The 10907-nt window shown below is 42.5% G+C and overlaps 1 protein-coding gene across 4 annotated transcripts in view; it reads right to left on the reverse strand.

Moving 5' to 3' along the window:
- LOC129370697 (glutamate receptor 4-like) overlaps positions 1–7717 on the reverse strand; it is a 108889-nt gene extending 101172 nt beyond the window's left edge. For all 4 annotated transcript variants that reach the window (XR_008607084.1, XM_055046855.1, XM_055046853.1 and 1 more), the window contains exons 1-2: positions 7264–7717; positions 2647–2805 (exon numbers count right to left, since the gene is read on the reverse strand). Coding sequence is in view for 3 of the 4 variants with exons in the window: in XM_055046855.1 (XP_054902830.1) it covers positions 2647–2805; positions 7264–7345 (241 nt within the window). In the remaining variant the exon portion in view is untranslated. The remainder of the gene's footprint in view (positions 1–2646; positions 2806–7263) is intronic.
- Positions 7718–10907: the final 3190 nt, after the last annotated feature.

Here is a 10907-nt window from a genome sequence, read left to right on the forward strand (position 1 = left end):
GGGTAAATACAACCAAGACAAACGCTAGAATCTAGAGCGAGTAGGAGAAATGTCTCGCAGTGTTTAGCAAGGTTTCCTCCAGTGAATCATCAGCCTGGCGGGCGCCCGGCTTCATTTGCCCCTTAGCATCATTACTTTATTTTAAATAGGATCGTTTATACAAATAGATAGATAAAATAGATAAATCTAGATTTACAGTTGACGCATTGAACTAGCTGTGAACCAGTTACTCCATCGCAGCACCTGCACACTGACATCACACAATATCACACCAGATTATGATGCCATGCCATGAAACTTCAAATGTTTGTAGCATTTAATATTTCAACATGAAAACATGGTGGACTTAGCAGGTTTTCTGGGGGAAACTGAGTTTTGTTTCCATTTGGTGAGGAATGAAGCTGTGCTCAGCGTCTTCTTCAGAGGTTTTCATGTCTGCCTGCTACTGGAGGTCCTCCCTCCCACATCATCACCATCTGGAGGATCTGAGTTGCGACGGCCAGACGGCCCGTTCTGCCTGTCCGAGGTAAACCCAGCTGCCATGCACCAACATGAAGCCACTTCATTCTCTGCTTAATTTAGCCATTGATTTTTTAAAACAGCAGATAGCAGGGACATCAGGCTGAGGTGTTTTATGGTCCAGCAGCCGCCGACAGAGTGAGAGGGGTGAGAGCGAGGGGACGATGTTCCTCCAGGGAGAACATCCCCGCCTGCTGCGGTTAGGACACCCAGGCACGGTGGGACCGGCTTCCTGTCATCGTCGGCAACCATGGCTCAGCTGCTGACGCCGCGTCATCAGTGCTCAGCTGATGGAAGCACAGGAACCTAAATTTGTTTGGGGGAGGTGGAGGACACTGATAATATACCCGTAATTATCCATTTTAGTCGTTACTTTACGGCTGTGACTTCCAGCAGCAGATGGTTGCTTAACCAAACACACTGTGATGTTCCTACACTGATCTGAAATGCTAAATGCACAAACAGGATCAGCAGAAATCTGTCAGCGTCAGTAAAACTGTGAGGGAAAATCACCCGGTTTTTCTCTTCCGTTCATTTATTCAGCCATCAGTAGCTAACATCTAGAAGAAAACTCAAAGCAAGTTTCTTCAGACCCAATCATTTACATTCAGTCCAACTGATCCTGGTTTTCAACAGGAAACCAGCTGATTCTTTAGTTTCTTTATGAATTTAACTAAAATATCGCCACACAAACGTCGCCATTTTGCTTACGATGCAACACACTCTGGGTGGATGACTCACGCTAGGTGCTAAAAAGCTAGCCGCGTCCAGAAAGAAGTTATCTTTACGCATTGAGTAAAGGTCCGTCCTTTACATTTGAGCCAGAGCGCGTAGAAATATAAGATGGAGAAGAAAATGTGGGGGAAAATGAAGATGAGGAGGACCAAATGGAGGAAGAGGAGACAGCCAGTCACTGAAGCTGGTGTTTGTGCTCCTAATCGGAAAGCAGAGCTCCACCTTCAAACTCAGGCTATTGCTGGTTAGCATCGAGATCAAAACATTGTGAAAAAGATGCTTCATTGTCACTTTAAGCAACCATTTATTATCTGCCAAACTGTTTTGGTCTCATATTGACTCTAACTATCGGTGTTAGCTCCTGCTAATGTCCTAAAGTCTAGTAATTGGAGTTATCTGTTGGTAATGGTGTTAGCTCTTGCTAAGATAGTAAACAATAGATCATAAGCTGATCTATTGTTAGTTTCAACATATCTCATGTGTCACAATGCCACTTTTTATATGAGACATTATATTACAAAGACAATAACAAAATACAAGTTTTTCTCTATCTAAAAGCAGCAGTATTTAGGTCGATAGGAAAATTACAACATATTTAGGCTAATCTGGCTTTAAATGACTCAAGCCAAACTGAAGCAGGGGTGGGCACTCCTGGTCCTCGAGGGCCGGTGTCCTGCAACTCTTGGTTGTCTCCCTGGTCCAACACACCTGAATCCAATAGCTGAATCACCTCCTAAATGCAATCAAGTTCTCCAGAGCCTTGCTAATAACCTCATTATTTGACTCAGGTGTGTTGAAGTAGAGATACATCTAAAAGTTGCAGGAGACCGGCCCTCGAGGACCAGGAGTGCCCACCCCTGCCTGAAGTAAAGCCACAAGAAAAGTTATATTCAGTTAAAGTCCATCATGCGTGTCTGTGACATCAGAAGAGTAATTAGCATGCTGACAAGTTTTCCAAATCAGCTGCTCTTTTTTTTGTCCTTTTTTTGCACAAAAGGACAAAAAAAGATTCAATGGAAGGTCACAAAAGTTCCTTTGTTCATGTCACTAATCTTAAACTGACCAAGTCAGACCTCGGTCAGCATCGACTGAACGTAAACGTCAGAGAGAAACAAGGTCAGAAGAAGCAGAATCTCAGCGTCCCGCGTTTACAATGAGAGAAGTATGATTCTGGGGATGTGGAACAGAGCTGCCTCTCCACCGGCGAATCCACAACTGTTTCCAACAAACACCTTGAACCAAAGCAGAAGGATGTTTAATGTTTCAACCGCCTCATTATACACTCTCACTTAAATCCACAACGCAGAGCAAAACCAGCAGCATTACGGTCGTTCTTTCAGCCTGTTATTTCTACTGCGTGCGTTGAATCAGTAGGAGACGCTGTGGACTCACAGGCGTTGGTGACGGCGAAGCTGTTGGCCGTTTCGATGTTGTCCACGTGAGGCACCAGGTTGAACGGGGCTTCCGACGCGTTGGGGCTCGTGTTGTGCAGGAAGATGGCCAGGCGGAAGGCCGTGTACTCTTGATCCGTGTTTCTGATGAACAGACCACCTGCAGACGGGACGGAGAACGTTCACACCAACGTTTACGGAACCATTCCACCAGGAAACAGGAGCAATAAAACGACACACGCTCTGCAAAAACTGACAAACAAAATAATAAACTGTGGAAACAAAAATCATCTGCTTCTGCCTCATTTGAATGGAGGGGGAGATTTAAGGACTCCTGTAATAATTTAACATGATTTTCATGTAAAATGCTCTGCATCATTTTTTTTATTTTATTTGTTTCCATAAAAACAAAATTACAAACACAGCAGTAAAACAAGCAGTTAAGAATGAACGCCCTGTCCCCGAAGTCTGATAACTTCAGATTAAAATCAAAACCAGCGATGGGAGATGTCGGAACAACAGCAGCTTCATGATGGAAATCACAAATGAAAACACAGAAACGCAGGAATAAACGGACTGGACGCAACGAGAGAACAAGATCTGCCAAACAGGGGAGGAAACTGACTGGCTTTTAGCTGCTGGGAAGGCAGAGAGACGCATAGGAACGACTTCAACGTTGTGAAACTTTCTCTCGTATTTTTCATCTGGTGAAACGACTTTTTCTTGTCTTATCGTGATATTTCTCTGGTGTTATTTCAACTTTTTCGTCATACAACTTTATTCTTACATTAAGACATTTTTCTTGTATTGTTATAATGTTTATTTTGTATTAATATTCTCTGATTGTTTCATCTTTTGTCTTATAACTTTATTCTCGTACTGTTACAGAACATTTCTTGAATTATTATATTTTTCTTTTATTATTTTGAATTTTGGTGTACAACTTTATGTGTGTATAGTGACAGTTTTGTCGTATTATTACTAGTTTTTTATCCTGTTATTATGACTTTATTCTGGTATTATTTCAACTTTTTTCATGTGACTTTCTTCTTGTGTTATATATTTCTCATATTATTTAGATTATTCTACGAATAATTTGACTCTTTCGTTGTATGGCTATTCTATTATTACAAGAATTTTTTAGTATTATTCCACTTTAATCTTGATTTATTAAGACGGTTTAATTGTACAATTTCTTTAATCATATCCTCACATTGTTGTGATTTTATTATCATTTTATTTTGACTTTATCCTTGTAATCAAGTTGTTGTTGTTTTCCCCCAGGGTGAGTCTAATGCTTCCTGCACGCCTGTTTCTGTGTCCCTGCCCGTTTGCTGCTTGGCTGGATGAGGTGATGCCGTTCCTGCAGCATCCTGCTGGATGCTCTGAGGGTTTCTGTTTCTTAGCTGAGCGCTACGTCAGCCTGGCGCTGCAGATCAGCCTCGTCTGCTTCAGTCTTCATGCGGAGGCCTGAACTAAGCCGCTCGTGGTTGTGCAAATGTCACAGGTGTTAGAAGTGGTTTGTTTCATATTTTAAATTCAGACTTAAGGCAACATTTGCGCGGACAGGACAGTGTAAATGTCATTTAAAGCTAAATGTCAGAATGTTCTTTCATGACTGACCTCTTTGAAGAAGGTGAAGCTCAGAATAATTTACCCGTCTTTACGCTCGGTTCCGATTTCACCTGAGCGCACAGGCGACTCCTGTTGTCCTCTGTGTTTCATTGGAAACGGGAGAAAATGAAACCCGCTTGTAAATCTTAAAAGTGCGGTGCCTACTTGTGTTTAGAGCGCTTCACTCTGATCTGCCTGAGGAAAGCTAAGAGGAAGTAGTAGTTGTCTTCAAAAGTTAGGAGGAACCCAGAAGAACATGGTGGTGGCGGCATCATGCTGTGGTCCAGAACCAACCAAGAAACCATTACTAGAAAAATAAAAATATTTTAAAAAATTGAAAAAACATGAACTGTAACGTAAATAAAACTTTCTCCCTGATCCGAACCGGCCCAAAGCATAACCAAACTGAGGTAATTTAACCCAGACTATCGCTGCTATCAAAATGATTAGATTTTTATGACAGTCTATCAATATCTACTGAAAATGAAAGTAAACCTTTATTTGTGCAGCACCTTCAACATATTAAAAATATTATGTCAGCACATCCAATACATAATCCAGTAGAATAGTTTTACATTTGATTTGTGAGGTAGACAAGTTAGCTGGACTTCAGATACATTAAAATAATTTAAAATGTTTACAATTAAATGTAAGATTTAAAGGAATCAGAACATTTATTTGTAAAAAAAAAAAAAAAAAAAAAAAAAACAAAAAGAAAAACTTTCCAGCCATTACTTCCTACACTATTCCACGTGATTCTCATCTCCCTTCAGAGTCTGTCTGGGATTTCTCCCATTGACCTCAATTTCAATTCCTATTCCAGTTTAACCTATTTCTTTGATTGAATTTAAATTTAGTTTTAATCAGTGTGCAGAAGGAGGAACGATGTGAGCGATTTTCTGAACCATTTCAGGATTGCAGTCTATCGACTTTTTAATGTGATATCAGGCTATTCAGAAACTGACCCACTCTGGTAAGACTGGTGAAAAAAAGTACAGCTGGTCGCCTGATGTCACTTTTATTTAGCTGATTTCACAGTAAAAATGGTCAGAGGCCCTGATCTGCACAACCAAACCAAATTAGATTTAATCATAAACTTTTGACGAAGAAAGATGACAGCAATGGACAGCACCGGTTTATTTATGGATTTGTAGTGAAGGTTTTTTTTTTAGAAAGTAAAAAAATTTTGTTAACTAAATTCATAATCATGATTAGTAAGATCCATTCAAACAGTCATTATGGAGCATTGTGGAGAAGGAACGCATAACCATTAATAATCATTAAAGCAGGCTAAATACCGCACCACCATTTAGCCTAGCATGCACAAAAAGAACTGGTTAGCGTCTAGACTTTTGTACAGTATTAAATCTTCTCTTATGTAAGGGGGAAACCCTGTTTTTTGTGGCGTGAAATCAAGCAAAGTCAGTGATTTGATCAAATCAACAAAAACGTCAGAAGGGAGAAACTTTGGGTCGGTTTCTAAGCTAGCTAGCTACTACACTACAGCTAGCTAGACCAGTTAGCTTAACTCAAACAAGTAGTAGCCATGAATGAACTGGATAAAACAACTTAAGGAAATAATGGCCGTCACTTCCGTCTCTCTATCCGGCCTCCATCATGGTGGCTTGGCGTCGCTAGGTGACGTAGCTAAAGGTAGATACAGTTTAGTAATGGCGGCGGATGAAGTGGCCGAAGCCGGTGAGTCTGTGTCGGCATTTAAAAGTCAGAGCGATATTGAAGCTCTTGGAGGTGCAGGTTGGCTGTTTGCAGCACATTTCCGGTTAGCTACACAGCTGAGCGTCACTTAATGACCTTTAGCGACTGGATAAAACCAGATCCGATCACTTCTCTTCGTTTCTCAACACCTGATGGTCCAGATCTTCTGTTCAAAGCGCAGAAAAACCGGGTGGCTCACTAGAACCCTGCTCATCTGCAGCCCTCTCTCTCTCTCTCTCTCTGGACCTGAGGGCTTGTGGGTGAAGCCCTCAAGCGCTGGTTCTGCTGGGAGACTGATGCGTCTTCCACACGTCAGGATGAAACAATGAACTGAGCTGCTGCCATTTGACTGGCCGAGCCTCTGTGTGAAGGTGTGTGTGTGCCTAATAAAGTGGCCTTCTTTGGTTCTGAAGAGGCTCCATGCACGGTGGAGGACCTGTGATGCCGGACCGTTTTACAGACCTGGATTCTGCAGAGCCTACCTCAAACGACCGACTAATAATCCAGGTTTTAACTAATAATCCAGATTTTGTTCCAATGTGTCATATTTCCTAAATGTTTAATTTACAGATTATGTGTCATGTGTCACATTTTCTCTTGATAGAGTTATTTATTTCTGTTGCAAATGCACAGAGGCATGATGTCAGAGGAAAGATGTGAAGCTGCGTGCGTGTTGTGCGTGTTGCGGGGCGCAGGTCAACCTGGGCCGACCGGAGGTTGCATAAGCCGCGTTATCTGGCAGCGGTTTGGTTAAACTAACGTTAAAAACCTCCGATTGTGGGTTTAAGCAAAAATATATATGTATAATATGGACGCATGCACGCACTTTCACGCACGCACACTGGTTACGTAAAGCTGCAGCCGTCGAGGTGACGCTCTGCAACAAACCCTGAACTTTGACCTCTCCTCTCCCCTCCGGCGGGTCGCTCTGGCTGCTGCGGCTTGTCGTTTCCCTCCAGCCTCTCTGTGGTTTGAAGGTTTGTTCCTGATTTTAGAGGTGATCAACAGCTGGAGGTCACGCGCTGCCCTTCCCTCTCTAATGGCAACCACAAAGCTGTCACCTCTCTGCTCCCAGCAGGAGCTGCAAAGTGGTTAAACTGGAGGGAGACCAGTGGGACTCACACACACAGAGAGAGAGAGTCACAGTTTACCGCTGTGATCTGCTGCAGTGGCAGCCTGAACCCGCAGATACAAAGCGCATTAACCCTCCTGACTGCATCCTGGAGGAGCAACCCGAGCACCGCCGCAGCCGCATGCGGGACGGTCCACGCAAGCGAGCCGCACTCACCGATCTGAACGCTGCCGGGGAAAGCTCCCATCGCGAAGCCCGAGAACATCCACAGCATCCAGCCACAGGGAGAAATCCTCATCTTGGTTCCGTGATTAACTGAAGAGAAGCATCGAGCAGATCCTCTCCCCTCCTAGGGCAAAAGCAACATCCTAAAGAAGAAAAAAAAAAAAAAAAAAAAGCCACCCCAAAATAAATCTAAAGCAAAAAAAAAAAAAAAAATCTGCAAACAGCGTGTTGTTGCGGAGAGCAGCGTGCGGGTTAAACATCCATGTCCGCTCCGGCGGCGGCTCCTCCTGCGTCCCCTCAGTCCGGCGCGGGAGATTTTTGCGCACAACAGCACCAAGATGAGGAGCGACGCGGAGAGGACAAGGAGGATGAGGATGATGAGGAGGAAGAGGAGGAGGGGAGGGGGCGGGCATCAGCCAGCGGCGGGCAGCGCGTCTGGATGCGGCGCAACTGGCAAAGCAACTGCAAACACACATGCGCCTTTTTTTTGTGTGTCGTCCCCCCCCCCCCCCCCCACCCGCACGATACCGGCGCAACCCGGAGAGGCGGCAGACACAGGGACCCCCCCCCCCCCCCCCAACACACACACACACACACACACACACAGCAGGACCCCAAACTTCCTAAACTGCTGACATCAACACACCCAAACATCCTGGACGGACCGGAAACATGCGGAACCGTCAAAGCACACCGCGAACAGTTTAGGTTTTTGATCCAATAAATAAATACATTTCAACAATCAGAAATGTATTAATGTACTAAAAAAAAAGAGTAAAATCTCCAAATCAACCCGAACCCGAGTGAAAAGTATTCACACCCCCTTGTTTTCCTCCCATGTTGCATTGTTATTAAAATCAGAGCAAAACACAGAAATTAGTTTAAAACCATTAAAAACTCTAAGACTGATTTTAAAAAATAATCTAATTTGGATCGTGTTGCAGGGATGATCGTTTGTACCAACTGAGCCTCGTTTAGTTGGTAAAAACTAAAACGTTCTCTGACTGTTTTATAAAACTCACCAGGAAATGGTGTTAAATACAGAAAATCACGTTTAGAAATGATTATTCCAACATCGTTTTGGCGCCCCCTCCAGCGTGGCGCCCTTCTGGCTCGTTGGGACGCCATAGCTGTATTTCTTTTTAGATAGCTGTGTTAGTATCACAGTTTCCTAGAAAAGTTAATATCAGTCATTTGATTCTAGTTTTAACTGTGAAATAAACCACTCTTACCACTCTACACATCACAGATCTACATTTTTAAAACTCAAGAATGAAAATATTTTATTAACCAAACAGGCACAGCAGAAAATGTTTGTGTTTACAGACTGTTTGGCGGTTGGTGATAACAATCTGAGCTTCAAATTAAAAGCACTTTTTAACATCCGTCTTCCTCACGTCGTCTTTCTTCTGTTTGATCTCCTTTATTTAACCAGATGAAACCCCGCTGAGGTTTCTGAGACGTCCTAATTAAAGCAATGAGAACATGTGGCGTTAGTTCGCTGCTCCACACAGATGATGATCTGAGAGATTTCTAACCTTCAACATTCATCCCCATAAGGAGAAAACAGAAAGAAAATCCTTAATAGAAGAAATTCAGGCCAGACTTTATGCTAACTGAAAGGAACAATAAAACCTTTGCTCTGAAATCTTTTGTCTCAGAACACTAACTACATGCAGCATGAAAGACTGTTTCACTCCACACCAAATTATTGAAAAATACAAAAAAAACTTGGAGCTAACCGAAGAGCGGTCCAATAAAAATGTTACTACTGCTGAAAACCACAAAGAAGACAACAGGACGCAGTAGGAAGCTGCGTGAACAAACTTATCCACATGTAATTTAAATTGTGTCTTTTATTTAATTGTAATTGCAAAATTGTTCTTTTTTTTCCAACATTAATGGAATAGCGATAACATTTTGCACACACTTGTGAAAGAAACGCACTGAGGCGTCAAGGAGAGACTGAATGGAGGAGGATCCATTTTGCTTTGAAGGGAAACACATTTTGCAGTCATCAGCATAAAGAAACTGAGTCATGCTTTCTAAACATATCATCAAGAGGTGATAAATTAATCATAAAGAGTAGAGGACTGAGAAGAGAGCCCTGTGGAACTCCCCGAGGGAGAGGTGAGATCCCAAACACTCACTGGAAAACTCCAAGATCATTTCCTCTTGTGTGAAAACAACTTTCTCCATTCCTTTAGCAATAATAATCATAAAAAAAATGAAATACATCAGAAATATTTCTAAAATGACCAAAAACCGAAGGATTAAAGCCAGATTTTAGAGCGCCATAATTTACCGACAGCTGCTTGTGTGGAGAAAATCAATCGATTATCACGAGCTTGAAAGGATAACAGATTAACAAATACAAAACGATGGATGTCACATCCATCAGTCAAGTATGTTTTATGAACATGTGTTAGTTTCTCAACATTAATGACTGTTTTTATATGGAGTTCTTGAAAACGTTTTCTCAGGTTCAGCTTTTGTTATTTGATTTTCGTTTAACTCTAATGACCCTGCAGTAGAGCAGATGATGATGATGAACATCTGCAACGCTTTTATGGAAAAAGGAAACAAAACGACCTGAAGTTTGGTGAAGCTGTGGATGTTTCCACACATCCAGAACCAGAGGAGACGAGTTCTGCTCATCACCACATGTTCCCGGTGTTTCCAATGAACTCAGAAGAAGGACAAGAAACGCTTCCTGCCAAAACGCGGACACTTCTCCTTTAAGTGAGACATGTTGGTCTGCATCTGCAGATTGAACAGCATGAAACTGGAGGAGGAAGTGTGAGGCAGGAAGTGCTGAAGCTCGGCACCGGTTCTGCTGATCCGGAGGTTTGCTGTTCCCTGCAGGTGGAGAACCTTTTCAAAATTAGTTATTATGAGAGAGACAGAGAGAGAGAGAGAGCTGGAGGTCGGTTTGGGTCTATTCCCCACTTGGAGTTAGGAAACCAACAGAATGATGGATCCTCCATTTGATCCAAACAGACTGGAGCCGTTCTGCATGGTTTCAGTTCGTTTTTCCTAAATAAACAAAATGCAAATCAAAACAAAATGGTTTATGATTCATCTTTGAGAAACTACAGCACAAAAATAAAATAGAAATGTTGAGAGGACATCTGAAAGTGAAGTAGCGCTCTTGCCACCCTGGTACTGATCCGATACTGATACCGACATATTACCAATGTCATCGATCGATCGCCTCTGCCGAACCGAACCGTCTGAAGACTCAAATGGTTCTGAATGAGACGGAAACGAAACAAAGTGGAATCAGAAACATTACAGATTCATCTATTTAGTTTTACCTCCAGTCAGACTGAGAGGAAAACTTTCAATAAAAATCCAGCATCAAAGTTTTGCTTGTTTTCGTCCTACTGAGTCTCCAAACGACTCATCATGTTTGTATGTTTATGACGTCACCAAGCCTGGTGTTTTGTCAGAGTTTTGTGTTGCTGGTTCCAGTTCTTAGAGGAATAAACAGCTTAGACGGAAGACGACAAGAAACGCCTATTTGGCTTGTTCTGAAAGTCTCCTAATGCCGCCCAGACTAAACTTTCCAGGAGCTGATCGATAGAATAAATGTTTGCAAACAAGTTCAGAGCAGAAGTGGCGGATCAGCAGCT

This window comes from Poeciliopsis prolifica, unplaced genomic scaffold (assembly GCF_027474105.1).
Source record: "Poeciliopsis prolifica strain line A6 unplaced genomic scaffold, Auburn_PproV2 SCAFFOLD024, whole genome shotgun sequence".
Classification (NCBI taxonomy): domain Eukaryota; kingdom Metazoa; phylum Chordata; class Actinopteri; order Cyprinodontiformes; family Poeciliidae; genus Poeciliopsis; species Poeciliopsis prolifica.